The following is a 16,091-nucleotide window of genomic DNA, read 5'->3' as shown; positions in this document are numbered from 1 at the left end:
TCTTACTTAAGAAACAAAGATTATTCTATAAAATAGTCTATTTCAAAATATAAGCAGAGCACTTCAAAATTAGTACATAAAATTTTACAACATTAATTACCATCTTAAACTGTTCCAACTGATGCTGAAGAGCACTTGTTTGTTGTTGTTGATGCTGATAATAATTAGTGTCTGTAAATGGACTTTTACTCAATGATGATGTAGGTCCTAATCCAGGTGAACTAGCTGGTGAAAAACTATGAGAAACTGGAGAAGTTGGAGCACTGCATGAATGATCCGCTGGACTAGTACTACGATATGATCCTGTAGATATCTGTAACAATTTTAACTTTTTTTATCATCATTTCTTTATTAAAAATATCATTGTTATTTTTCAATCGTATATCACTAATTCATTCATTTTAAGAATAAGGATGCAGAATCAGTATAGGATGAAGCTCATGTTATAGTGTCAGAAAGAAATAATGTTTTAACTATAGTAGTAGAAGAATTACTGACAGCAAAAGAAGGGAATCTCATAAAAGAAGAGAAGATTCAGACATTAGCCCTTCTCTAAGGTCACTGTTTTCATAACCCATTGTATGGGCTATGAAAACAGTGACCTTAGAAAAAAGCAGGTGAAAGAAGGAAATCACTAAACATGAAATAGGAACCAAATATATATGCAATCTCTAATAGAACTATTTTCAATTCAGCTTCAATTTTTAGAATTGTTAGAGTTCTGTTATTTCTGGATATTTTTAGTTTTTATTGGAAAACTTTAAAAAGTTAAAAAACATTTTAAAAATATTTATACTCAAAACTTGTAAAAATTCTTTTCCTCTTATGAAAAGTCATCATGTGGAAATTTTTCAATTTAGTAATGGAAAGAAATTTAAATAGCATTTCTTATATTCAAATGAGTTTTAGTTGTATCTGATGATGAGCTAGAATAGCTTGAAAATTTTTTTTTTTTATATATATTAAAAATTAAAAAGAGTAGTGGTTTTTTTCTTAAAGTTTATCAAAAGTTTCATTCTGAATAAATAACATTTAAAATATGCAAAACTTTAACATTTAAAAATGAAAATAGTTTAAAATATAAATATAAGAGTTTTTCTACATTGAAGTACTGAAATAATATAGTACTGAGGCAGCTACTTTACTATCTACTGGGTGGGTAGAAAGTAACTAGGCATTGAGAAATCACCAATTTATATATATATATATATTTCTAATTCAAAGATGATAAAAACTATTTATCATAGATCTTATTAAATGGAAATACAAATGCATACCTTAAAATTCAATATACGCACTGATATCATCCACCAGTAACATGTTTTTTTCATATCATGATGTGGATGTACTGTACAACCAATTCTCTGTACAGTACATCTACAACCAAACCTATGATCATTTTAGCTTCGATTGACAATTCTTCATTGTTTCCAGATGGATTGTAGCATAACATTCCTTTACCATATAATTCTATCATCTCTGCACAATAACGACTGATTTCCACACCTGAGAGCATGCAGCTATCTGTACTCATTCCTGAACAGAAAAAGCAGTCAGCCATCATTTTGCTACTGTGTGTGTAGCCTCTTTCAGTCACTGTCCACACCACTGATTTAGACATTATAAAATTCTATTGATTGTTGTACATGTATACATAAATTTTATTATGATTGCATTATTATTACAAAAATTATAGCAATTTCTCAATACCTAGTTATTTTCCATTCATGCTGTACATATGAAATAAAAAAATTAGTGTTTCTTTGTAAGATGATATGTTAAATCATCTCAAATTTTAGGAGTATAATATGGTTGAAAGTAGTGAAGAATAAATTTATTTTAATGATACATTTCAGATTTATAAGGGCAAACACATTAAATGAAAATTGCAAAATATCAGTTTTATTAACAATTAAACTTCAAACAACCTTTTATTATGCAGCCTTTTTTATTACTCTTCAAACACTTTTCGTCATTTGATTGACCTTCAGGAAACAAAACTGAACAATTCCAATTTCTCCACAACAAAACTTGAAATGTTTAAAAATGTTTTGCAATGCCTTTAAACATTTAAATTTTCTTTAACGACTAGTGTGGATGTCCATTGCCAATATGCGAATAGATGATTACAATATACAGTAGAGTCCCATACAATGTGGGGATTCATTATGCATTACAGGAAACCACATTATCAAAACCTCCATTATCACACGATTTATGATTGTTTAAACCTTGGCCTATAAGTTGAAAAAAACGTATACCTCTGATCGACAACATTCGAGGGTGTTGCTTGCTTTATTTGCGTGTTCTATGGGATTCTACTGTATATGTATGACTGAAAGTGTTTGAAGAGTAATAAAAAAGGTTGCATAATAAAAGGTTGTTTGAAGTTTGATTGTTTTTAATTAAGTGCAGTTTCAGAAGAGAGTATCAGATTTATTACAATTCAATATGCTTTACAGTATACATTATTAGTTCTTTAGTTTTCTGCTAGTTATAGCAGGTCCAGTGAACACCACCTCTTTTTCCATGCTAGTCTATCCTGACTCTTGTCTTTAGCTCCTTACAATTACCCTCTTTTAAGTCATCCACCATTTTAATTCTCCTTCTCCCTCACTTCAACCATTCCTTCTGTAATGTCATTATTCCATAAGCCTTCCTCTCAAATCATGTATCCCATCCAATTAGCTTTTTGCTTCTTTATTGTCTCTAATATGCTCCTTTTTACACTCACTCTTCTTAGGATTTCCTCACTTCTCACTCCATCTGACTTTCTTTATTCTTCTCCACAGCCACATCTCCAAGACTCTATTCTCCTAATGTTATATTTATTGTCTCAAGGTTCCAAGTTTCAACACCATAGAGGAAAACAATTCACATGTAGCATTTGACCAGTCTTTCTTAATTCTAATTTCAGAGGCATACACAAAACTGTTTTTATTTTGTTAAATGCCTCTTTTACCATACCAATTCTCCTATTGATTTCTTTCCTACTTTTGCATTCAGAATCAAACCAAGCACCCAAGTATCTAAAGCTGTTTACTTGTTTCACTTTGTTACTATTTATATGAATGTTGACCATTCTTTCCTTTACTATGATTCAAAGTGCTTTGGTCTTGTTAACATTAATTTTCATTTTGAAGGCTCTCTAGTCCACTCAGAATCTTTCTCATTTTATCCTTACTCTCCACCAGAAGTGCCATATCATCAGCATATCTTAGCACTGAATCTGCCTTTCCCCAAACTTAATGCCTTCCTCTTAATCCTTCTGAACCAGAATACATTCTTAACTTTATCATATATTAGTTAAAATCTTTTTGACCTCTCCAGACTTTCAATTTCTTCATATTCTCTTTCAAGCCACACTTTTCTGGCTTGTTTGATCACCCTTCTTAGCTTATTGTTCAGTTCTCTGTGTTTTTGTCTTCCTTCTTCAGAGTTCACAATCTTCCACTTTCTTCTTTCATTCACCATATCCTCTGTAACCCAGGGTTTACAAGTTCTTTGATCTTTTTTCTTTCCTACGTTCCTCTGCTGTGGCACAAATCTTTTCCTTCATTGATATCCACAATTTATTTGGTCCTTCAGCATCCTCATCTATTTCTTTAAATTTTTGTTCAGATACTAATCTAAACATTTCACTAGTTCTTTTCAAATTTTCTAAATTCCATTTCTCACTTATTCCTCTTTGTGTTCTTCTTGAACCTCATTTTGAATTTTGTGAATAAGAGGTTGTTATCTGAGTCTATGTCTGCACCTGGATAGGTGCTTACATCCTTAATAGAATTCCTATATCTATCTTTAATTAGTATGTAGTCTATTTGGTATCTGTTGTTGTCCCCTGCATCTTTCCATGTATATAATCTTCTTTTATGCTTTTGAAACCATGTATTGGTAATCATCATACTATATTCTTTGCAGAATTCGATCAACCTTTCTCCTCTCCTGTTCCTGCTTCCCAACCCATGCCTTCTTACAATATTTTCCTCTCGCATTTCACATTCCAATCACCTAACAACAATAGTCAAGCATTTCTTTCTTCCTTTTCCATAATTTCTTTCAACTGTTCATATATTTTCTCTACCTCTTCATCCAAATCAGAGCTGTTAGGCATATATAATTAAATGTGTACCAGAACTTATGGTTCCTCTTGAATCCTGACCATTATGATTGTCATTTATGTAATCAACTTTAATTACCCAGGATACAAATTCACTTTTCAATCCTCACTCCATTCATTGCTTTCCCTCCACCTGAAAAGTAAAGCTTGATATTGTTGCTCACTAATTTTCCAGAGTTTTCTGATCTCACTTCACTTAGTCCTACTATGTGTAATTTATTTATTTTCATCTCATTCTTCAGATTTTCCGGTTTTTCAGCCTTCCTTAAAATCCTCTTGTTCTCAAGTTCCAATTCTGAAAACTCTCTGTGGAAGGTTTTGCAAGCTGAGGATCTGGAGTGCTCCCTTCTTCCCCTTACTGGGCAAGGTGTTGCAGTTGGAAATTGTTGCAAATCCCAATGTTGTTCTTGTCTCTATTTCTACTTGTGCTCATCTCACTAGGGAGATTGCTATGTTAGTAATAAAGCATTATAGTTTCCCATTGCTTTCTATGCTTCCTCTTCATGTTCAATCACAAGTTGTTACTCTTTTTTAATTAAATATAACAAAATTTTATAAATCTGCTGGATCATTCGAAAAGTAGCCTTAAGAAGATTGTCAACTTTAATGATCATTTATATAGTCAATAATCATAGTAAATATTTGCTGTTTACTTATAAAGTTGAATTTAGAATAATTATAGACTTGATTCGACACAATCTTTAAAAAATTGATACCTTTTCATCATTTAAATCCAATTTTATAATTTAAAGGTATGCAAAACAATCTCCAGCATTCGATCTAATTATTATTATTATATGAAAACTACATAAGAAATAAAAATTAGGTTTTTTTTTTATATGAACTGTACTGTACATACTGTACATATGTATGCAGAAAACAATTTCATAATCAAAAGTTTCAAAATATTTGATCATTTTGATTTCAAAATAAATATATATATTTTTTTATAGTATAGCCATTTAATTAACATATATTACACACAAAGAAATCTTCTAACTCAATATAATTTTTATGTACCTGAAAAAGTAAGAATTTTCAAACTATGATAATTTATCTTCTATTTTACTTCTTTTATACAATTAAAATTAAAGTAAATTGGTATATACCAGGAATGGTGAACCTTTTTGAGTCTGCTTACCATATAGTATGCATACTCAGCTTTAATGTTTATGCATGCCAAAATTTCAGACTTTGAATAACAACATTTAAAAAAAATTAAACAAATATGCTGTAATTAGAATAAATGTAAAAAAAGCTGATTAAAAAAAAATGATCAGATAATAAACTGAAAAGATGATTGAAAAAGATAGATGATAAGTCGAAATAGTATGATATGTTAAGTGCCAGATGATTTCTCCTTATATGTCCACTTTGGGCATATGTGCCACCCCTGGTACATACTAATGATGGTATTTGGGTATATAAAAGATTGTAAATTTAGACACTAACATTAACAAAAAAACATCTTCCTTACTTACTCCAGCAACACTTTTCCTGAATTACAAACATCTCCAGCTGCATTTAGATGCCTTTCTCAGGTAAAAAGCCATTGCATAAATCAAACATTCAAAAACAGAGCAACAAATCAAATTCATATGTTTAGAATTTGATTTGAAGTTTGCATTATAAATTAACCAATATAGACTAACTTAAATTGTAAAATAAAAACAAATTCTACATGTATCATCACCAGGGGGCAGCTTTTCTTTTTTTTTAAAAATCTACATTTTCCAGTGCCAGTTTACAGTAGATAAAAAGCAGTCCAAAACCTCCAAACAAGGTATTGATGGATGTAAGCAGAACAAACTGTATGTCACAAGTTCCTTTTTCAGAAATTTTTATAATTTTAATTGGATGTGTTGTGTTTTTTAAAAAGACTTTGTAATTTTCCGGACAAACAGCATACTTTTTTGTACGCTGTTTGTTGTATAAAAAGTGTATAGTCTTGGAACACAAAGAATAAATGGTGATATCTTTTTGGGCAGTTTTTTTTCTTCAATTTTTATTAAAGAATAATTCTCCATTGGATGAAAAATTACAGAATAAAAACAAATATTAAAAATAATAAAGTAAAATATGATGTGCTTTCCTGAGCTTCTAAAATTACATAACAAAGATGTTAAAATAATATTCGGAAATTAATATTTAATGGGCTTATGAATTATGAATATATAGCCAGTATTGCCAAGCCTTGGCTACGAAAATGTGATCGTTATTGTTGCAACTTCCATTTAGTTTGGTTTAGCTTTATATATTTCTATAGTCTCGACTATTTGTAATTTTCTTCTGTCAAATATCATTTGCAATAGCTTAGCTTCATTCCAGCAGGAAGACATTCCAGACTCAGATACATGTGGCCAGTGCAGAGGTATATATGTTCTTTAATTTTTATTAACATATGTTGGCTCAACCTACAGAACCCTGAAAATGAGAATTAAAAAACTTTAATACGTATCTCCAAACATAATTATGTCTGGCTATATATGCATCTGAGTCTGAGATGTCCTCCTGTTGGAAGGAAACTAGGCTATTGCTAGTGATATTTGACAGAGGAAAATTACAAATAGTCGAGACTATAGAAATATATAAAGCTAAACTAAATGGAAGTTGCATCAATAATGATCACATTTTCTTAACCAAGGCTTGTCAAGACTGCCTATATAACAATAATAGTACTCAGCAAATAAATACATAAAAATAAAACATCTTAATTTGTTGCTGAAAAAATATATAATTGAAAACAAACGTTTTCAGCCCGATTAACAGTCCATCATCAGGTCAAAAACGAAAATGGAACAGATACGTTCCATGTATAGAATACAAATATTTAAATCAAAATTTAGAACAAAAACATTTTTTAAAATATACAAGAAAAATGGAAGAACATATAAAATTAACTCAAATTAAAATAAAAAATATCATAAATCTTCCAATAAACTAATTCTAGCTCGAGTTTTTAGTGAACTTTTTAACCATGTACTTCCACACCAATGGCAGGCTCTCAGCATCTCTCGCATTTAAACATCCCTCACATAGCCTACTTCAATGACGGCAGAGAAGATTGAGATATATAGAATTAGGCTACGTGAGGGATGTTTAAATGCGAGAGATGCTAAGAGCCTGCCATCAGCATGGAAGTACAGGGTTAAAAAGTTCACTAAAAACTCAGGATAAATTAGTTTATTGGAAGATTTATGATATTTTTTTATTTTAATTTGTGTTAATTTTATATGTTCTTCCATTTTTCTTGTATATTTTAAAAAATGTTTTTGTTCTAAATTTTGATTTAAATATTTGTATTCTATACATGGAACGTATCTGTTCCATTTTTGTTTTTGACCTGATGATGGACTGTTAATTGGGCTGAAAACGTTTGTTTTCAATTATATATTTTCTCAGCAACAAATTAAGGTGTTTTCTTTTTACTGGCTATATATTCATAATTCATAAGCCCACTAAACATTCATTTAACTTATTCTACAATATTTTCAATACTTTTGTCTTTATTTGTTCATTATATTACACAATAGCCATTTAATTAACATATATTACACACAAAGAAATCTNACCACCCACAGTCATTCTAAGAAGTGAACTCTGACCTTAGGACCGAACACACAGTTTCTTCTATGTTAAATAAAATTTGTAATCTAATTTTGTAAATTTGGGAGTGCTTCAAATATGACATTAAAACAGTTTTATGTCGTTACAAGTGATTTTTTTTTTTTTTAACATTATCTAGTATAGTAAAATTGTAGGACCGATAAAAATTTGATGTTATATTAGAGTTGTCATTACATTCGATGACGTTATAATCGGGTTAAACTGTATATTGTTTGTGCAAAATAAAAATTAATAATTTTGGATGATACAATAGCCATGATTATTTTTTCAAAAACGGGAACTATTTGTTATGCATTGACAAAAATTCAACCCAGGCCGACATGCAACGGAGAGAAATTTTGAAATTAGATAGGTTAATTTCATCGAAGATGCATCGTAGACGTGGCTGGCAAAGTTTGAACGATCGTTCCCAAAAGCAGCGATATCAAAGAAGATAGGAGAATGAGAAAGAGATCTGCCTTGAGCATCAAAGTGATTCCGTCTCTGAGACATAGTCTTGTCCCAAATATGGTTTTTCCATTTTACTTGTTTAAATTTAAAGTTTAAAAGGAATTTTAAAAAGTAATTTATATCATCAATTTTTATACTTTTTGTTTTGTGGAGTTAATTAATTTGACAAGTGAGTAGCTCAATCATAGAATAAAATAAACTTTCCTTTTTACAGTTTTTCCAAATGCATATTGATGTCCCAAATCACCTCATTAACTTCTGCAAGATTCATCAACATGTTTTTCTTTAGCTCTTTTACCATTTTGCAGTCATCAACTTCTCACTCCATGCTTTCTCTTCTTTATTTATATTACAAGAAATAAAGAAGATCGCTTAAATAACAATAGCTTCCATGCATCTCTGAGTTGCAATTCAAGTTGCATGGATAAACTATTTTGATATATCCAATTTCCCCAATCCACTAGCTGACATGACTATCATATATAATTTCCTGTAAGTTACAAAGGACTCTTCATTTTGGTTTTCCATTAAGTATTCTTTGTTGATGGAAAATCCACATTCCATTTGAGCATTGTCATGGGATATTAAAATCATCTTCACAAATGTTTCAAATTCTTTTACTTCATCACATTGATGTGACAGACTAAGCCAGAAAAAATCAAACCTGTCATGCTGTCTGGAGTAGTGTTTAAGAATATCATTAATTCTGGGGATGACAAAATGTCTTTGTATTACTTGTCAATTTTATCACCAATTTTATCATTTATCCATTTATTAGCGATAAGTGTTTCTAATGTAATATCTAGCAGTTTAATCAAATCCATCCAACAAACAAAGCGATAATAAATACAAATACGTCACACTAACCTTGTATAGCTGTGCAGTTAATTTTAGAAATGTAACACTAACATTTTCAATCCACCCTAGGACCTTCTTCAAGTGCTCTATAAGCATTTTTCTGGTGCGATCCGAGTTCGATTTAACTTCTGATTTTAAACATTCCAAATGTTTCTATCTTCAAATTAATTTTTTTTTAAATTTAAAATTTCCAAAGATGTGCACCTGCGTCAATCGTTAAAGCACCAGGTCATATATAGCCTGCTCATAACCTGCCATGCTCTCGAGAGTTGTTTTTCATCTTTAAAATTGATTGACAGGCCTTTGCAGTCTGTTTTAAAATCTCTAATGTCTCCAGATTCCGTAGTTGGTTTATGTGCCGAGTTTGCTGGATTATTGTCGCTTGTTGTAGTTCAGGTGTAATGCCACTTTCACTACATATATAGCTAAGGCAGTAGTGCTCTCTTTTCAATATGTGTTTTGTGTTCACGGAGGCATTGTTCGAGCAATATTTTTGTAGATCTGATATATACGAGATCTCTATTAAATCTGTTATCTCTTAGCAAAATTTTATACACTCCTGGTGTTCTTTTGATTTCCGCCAAATCTTTCTAATAACGTATTTGTATCTAGCAGTTTTAATGCTTTCTCTCTACTCCTTGTATAAGCTAGATTTCAGTGACAAGTTTTCCAACAATTTGGTGGTTACAATTTGTAAGCAGTTTGCACAGTCTTTTTGAATTTTTAATATCACTCTGTCAGTTACTTACTCTCTTCATTCTAATGTTTCTAATTTTCCAATCTTTAGTGGCATATCCAGGGTCTACTGTATGTATTGTGCAGAAATTCTCTGTTTTGCTGAGATTCACATCAGTATGGAACTCACAAAATGTTTTTAATTTACTACCTGCAATTTACAATCACAGCATCAGAACAGACTTTTATTATGGAAATAGTTAAAAAAGTGACAGGTGTCAAGAAGTAACCATTAATTTCATATTGTTATTAAAAGAAATAGAAGCGTAGAAATGCATTCACCAAAAAACATCTCACATCTCTGCATTAAACGAAGTTTATTTAGTCTAGATATTACACACAAATTATATGAACATAATATTGATCAAACTACTGTTTTCATGAAAAAAAATTATTTGTTATTATGAAATCTAGTATTTCATATAAAATTAAATCTATCTTTATTGTCTTGTAACTAAATTAAAAATTTATAGCATGTAAAACTTGTTAATTTAAATATATTTCACTATTAAAATCAACAAAATTTCAATACACGGGTGACACTCAAATGAGATAAAATCAATTAACCCGTAGTGAAATCTGTCCAGATTACAGTTAACAGGTTTAATACGCTATAATACTGGAAATGATGCTAATGTCACTTAACACGTTTTTGCTTCCAAGCTCCTCATTTATACTTCAAATCTAATATGCACTTCATTTCTCAGCTTCACAAAATGTTGAAAAGGGTCACATTAAAACAGAATATGGTAATATTTTTCCAAAAGGGGCTCTTAATGACATTTTGCAAAAATAGTGATAAATGAAAAAATTTATTTTGGTTAACCAGTTCCGAACCCTGCAATCATAATTTCAAGCATTGCTAAAGTATAGATGGATTCGACATAGCATTTGCTTGGTAAGAGTTTTGAAACTGTTGTGATCAGACCTATCTACACCCTCATTTCCAAAGAAGACCAACTGCTAACTAGGGTGCCAACTGCTTTTCAGTGAATCCCACAAGACCATACTTAAAAATAAGCTACTTACAATTGAAAAAGCTATATTTTTTTCATTAAAATAATTTAAAGCTACATAATTCAAATTTTGTATTTTCTTGAAGTATTGAAGTAAATATTAGTAATTATTATACTTAAATTTAATCGGCATGCTTGATGTAATCTTAGGTCATCATGCATATCATCTGACACAACGATGTGCACATTCAAAATTGTTTTGTTTCTGTTGTTCCCTTTTCCATTATATGATGAATTATACATTCTAAATAATAATTTTTTTGTTTTCCAGGTTTATATCAAATTCCCTGAGATTTCCAAGATCCTTATCTGATAAATTCCCTGACATTTCCAGGTATTCCAGGTCCATTAGACACCCTGAATAAATACAATGTATATAACAATAACATTTATGTTTATTCAAACTTCAGTTTTCATCATTAGTGCTTAAAAATTGAAGACAAAGCTAACTTTCTGTAGAGCTGCTTATTTCAAGATCATCATCTTAATCTCAAATTTATAATACGATTAAAATAAATTACAGTAGAGCGTCGATTATCTGAATCAATTGGGGACTGGGGTTGTTTGGAAAATCAATTTTTTGGATAACCGATGATGTATGAAAAAATACATTATTACTATAGTATATTAGTATATCCCAATAATAGTATATTAATATTTCCCATGTTTAAACTTTTCTCTGTTGTGCATCGCTTCGCATTGAATTTTCGTCGATGTTAAGCCTAACGAAAATTTTTATAATAATAATCGTGGCTATTGTATTGTTAAAAATTATTTCTTTATTTTGCACAAGCAAAATAAATATATTGAAAAATATAAAAACAAAAAAAAATATACTTTAGAAGTTAATCTAGTATCAAAAATGCTCGATTCAGCACGACACAGTCCGACTAGAACGCTTTCGGTTAACTGACGTTTCGGTTGATCAACATTCGGATAATCGACACTCTACTGTAATACTATATTAAATAAATAAAAAAAACTTGAAAATAAAAGTGATATTAATTTCACAAGAATATTGCAACACTCTTAGAATGATTTTTGATTCCTATAAATATGATTGTCTTCCTGGTATTACTGTGAATCTTTGCATTAATAAAATTTCATAATTAAATCATTAATCACCAGCTTCTAAAAGAACTTTCTGGTTTCATCACTGGGAAAAATTTTCTCCATTTCAACAATGAAAAACAACAAATCCTATAATGTCATATCTTCTTGGTTGGGAAGTCAAGGTTAGATTTATTAATTGTCATTATCTATGATAGTGTCTAAACAACCATTAAGCTAAGCTTAAAATACATCTTAAAAAGATATCCATTTACAAGTAGAAGTGAAAGGATCTGATACTTTCATCTTTTGTATCTACCCGATGTAGATGCAAGAGATAAACAAAACACTGCCAAATTTTATCATCTCAAAAAGTTTTTAACATAAGAAAAAGTAAAATAATTTTTAGCTATTTTTTGAAATGTTGTTATAGATCATACACAGTGCCTATAATCCATATCATTGAAATCAAAAGATTTTTTAACACACAACTCATGAATTTAGAGGCAGGAAATTATAATATTATTTCTTTTTTAAATTCTTCACTTGTAACATAATTGGCATTTTCACTTAAAATATTAAATATATTTTCTTAAATGAGTTATATTTGTATATTACATACAAATAACTTAGTTTACAATATAATTTGTATATGATTATCATACTTACCAGATTTTTCCAGTAGAAAAAGTTATAATAATAATAATAATAATAGTGACAGAAATTGTACTAAAAATAAACTATTTTCATTTAATAGTAATGAATGTTTAATAGAAAAACTGACATTTATTGGAGATTTTTTCAGATGATGTACAGTATTAGCAGACATTAACTATTACAAATATATATAATTAAATAGAATGTTCAAAAACAATTATAGTTGAACCTGTCTATCTTAAACATGTTTCTCAAAAACCTTTATCTTAAAATTTAATTTTTCTCCTGCATTTTCAGCCTAAATTCAATATATTTCCATGTTTATTACAAATAATTTTCTCCCAAAACCACTATATTTCAAATTATAGATTGAAGTGTCAATTACAAATTCAAAGCTCAGCAACTAGTTTGATAGCATAAATTGTTGTTGAGAAAACTCTTGCAATGCAGTATGTACAGTAGAGCGTCGTTTATCCTAAAGCCGGTTTTATCTGAAACATCAGTTAACCGAAAGCATTCCAGTCAGCAAATTTAAATTTTCCCTAGTGCTGTGGCACTGCAATCTTTGGCTATATCTTGGGCTACTCCAATATTTTTTTTGTTGGTGTGTGTGTTTTAGCTGGAAGCATTGGCACTTTTATGTGGTGTTTTTCTGAGGACTGTGTGTCATGCTGAATCAAATGTTTTTGATACTAGATCAACTTCTAAAGTATAATTTTTTTGTTTTTATATTTTTCAATATATTTATTTTGTTTGTAAAAAATAAAGAAATAATTTTTAATGATACAATAGCCATGATTATTTTAAAAAGTTTACGTTAGGCTTAACATCGACGAAAATTCAACGCAAAGTGACATGCAACAGAGAAAAATTTCAACATGGGATGGGCTAATATATTTTTTCATACATAATCGGTTATCCGAACAACCTCAGTCCCCAATTGATTCGGATAAATGATGCTCTACTGCAGTTGCAATTAACGCTGCTTTTCTGTGATTAGCTTTGAGTTTGATTTGATATAAATCAAACTCATAGCCAATCAGGTAAACAAATAATTGTTTACAACAATGTGACACATGGAAGATCTGATGAAGGGGATGCCCCTGGAAGACTTTAAATGGGAAACTGGCCCCTATTTAGGCGTTACAAATGTGAAGAAAACTTGGAAAACACCACATGGCCAACAGGTTGGCCATGTGGTGTTTTCCATGAACCTATGACCAACTACCAGTGTTCAGAGGTTTTATCCACTCAGCCACTAGTAGACTAAGGCTACAAGTTTGGCTTGCATCTTATTGATTAAAAAAATTCAGGCATCAGAAACTACTGACAAACTATTTCTGTTAAGAAATGTCAAAAATGTTTTATTTATACCTAATACAGGTATGCACTTATGTGCTATTGTATTAATAAAATACCATATCTGCAATCAAACTTATTACTGTTTACTTATGTCAAAAGCTGTCTATCTCAAACTTTTTCATGTTCCCATGAGATTCACGGTAGACAGATTCAACTGTAGTTTGATAATTTTATGAATTTTTATTACCTAATCATTTGAACAATTAAAGTGTAATAAATTTCATATTTAAATTCAATTTTTAACAAATTTTAATTTTTCATAAATCTGAATATATGTATGCAATATAAATTTTGAAAAACCAGGCTAAATTTAAAATAAATGTTAATTATTCTTTTCTTTTTATTCTTTAATGTTAATAATATATAACATTATTATTTCATAATGTATTGATATTTATATTACTTTAATTTTTATAAATACATTTAAAGACCACTTTAAAAATGAACTCAACAAAATAACATCTTATATGAGAAAAACTGCCTGTCATTGTTAAAATCAAATAATATTTGTTATTTTTTAAAATATATTTTATTTTAATGAAATATATGAAATTACGTATGAATTAGAATATTGTGTAACATGTAACAGCAAAAAATATAGCAATGATTCCTATACTTATATTGTTTAAAATTTTACATCATCTCATATGAAGTATTCATTCTAATTATTATTAAAATGAAAATAAAGGCTTAGATTATTTTAAAAATTTACCTGTTAGAATAATATCTGGAATACTAGTAGGAGTTTGTGGAGTTTGAGGTGCAGTGTGTTGAGAAATGACAGTTTTTGAATACAAAGTTGGTGACTGTAGTGGAGCTTCAGATGATAAATTTGGGATATTGTAATACATGATACTATTGCCAAGACCATCTTGAGAAGAATTTATTCCATGTGAAATGTTATCTGAGTAATGTAATCCTAAACTTCTACCCATTAATATATCACCCTCAACTGATGGTCCACAATCACAACTGTCCATTGAGGGCATATACATGGCAGAATTTGTATGTACAGTATTACTGTTGGTACTGGAGCAAACTAGATTACTTTCTGGTATCTAATAAAAGAAAATGAACACTTTTAAGCCTAAGAAATTATTCATGTATTTTGATATAATTATAGTATGCTTTAATATTCTAAATAAAATAAGTAAATAAATCTTTTTTTTTTATAAGAAAATACAGTAGACCTCCTATAAAACGGGTTCATATAATATGGATTCATATATAACGGCAAAAAAATTGCAACCATATTCATATAAACATGCTAAAAAAACTCCTATAATTTGGTAAAATGTCATCGCTGACTCGTGTCGCGACAGGATTGGTTGAATCTAGACCAATAGCGGATATTGCACAAACCGCTGAGTTTAAACAAGCAGCGGACCTACTAAAAACCATTTATTATTTAACAGCCATAAAAATTATATTTATATTAATGATGTCTCCAAAGTTCAGCAAATTTTTAGCAGAAAAATAGTTTATCAGAAAACATGCACCCGCTGTCCGATGCACTACTCCATGACGAAAACAAGCTTAAGCAATGACGTCGTCGAACGGTACACACTTGGTAAGTAATCCTACAATTTTTTGTTTATAGCATAGTTTATATGGATTATTCCCAAAAAATTATACGTGTTTTGGAAATGTTGAGTCAAATTAGTCTAGAATTGATTAATTTTATGGAAGAAAACTTTCAAACAGCCGTAGTCCGTAAACTGCATACGTGCCGGGCTGTGATTGGATCATGTATTTGAGGACTTGTACAACATGAATTTCATAAAACACGGAACGTATCTACAGTGTTATAGGGGTGTCTACTGTAATTAATAAAAAAAGAATATTTTGATTAATAAACTTGAGAACACACGTGAAGTGATTTACTATAGTTCGAACCATGCTCTCCACGCCATTGATCATCCGATTCCTTGAAGTTGATGGCAGTCCGATTTTTCGTGGCCTTATAAATTCATAGGGACTCCAAGTATTTTAAACATGTCGAATCTGCTGTGCAATGTAGCAGTCTGATATCATCATAAGCGATCGAAACATCCTCATCACTTGCGTATATGGCCAGAGCAATGTTATATTTTATCTTTTTTGTAAGGTTACATTTACTGTATGTTCTTTGATGCGAATGGTCACTCTAATGTATATTAACAAACGGTCTATCCTCGGATCATGTCGGGGAATAGCATATATTTCCAGAGAGTAGT

The 16,091-nt window shown here is 30.0% G+C and overlaps 1 protein-coding gene across 5 annotated transcripts in view; it reads right to left on the bottom strand.

The window, feature by feature from the left end:
• LOC111634314 (CREB-regulated transcription coactivator 1-like) overlaps window positions 1–16,091 on the bottom strand; it is a 210,865-nt gene that overhangs the window by 46,485 nt on the left and 148,289 nt on the right. For all 5 annotated transcript variants that reach the window (XM_023379066.1, XM_023379068.1, XM_023379069.1 and 2 more), the window contains exon 11: window positions 101–313. In XM_023379066.1, coding sequence (XP_023234834.1) covers window positions 101–313 — 213 coding nt within the window. The remainder of the gene's footprint in view (window positions 1–100; window positions 314–16,091) is intronic.

The sequence above is a fragment of the Centruroides sculpturatus genome, unplaced genomic scaffold, assembly GCF_000671375.1.
Source record: "Centruroides sculpturatus isolate CEXI.00-Female unplaced genomic scaffold, Cexi_2.0 scaffold886, whole genome shotgun sequence".
Classification (NCBI taxonomy): domain Eukaryota; kingdom Metazoa; phylum Arthropoda; class Arachnida; order Scorpiones; family Buthidae; genus Centruroides; species Centruroides sculpturatus.
The sequence above is the reverse complement of the archived record's forward strand: the minus strand, read 5'-3'. Positions and strand labels throughout refer to the sequence as shown.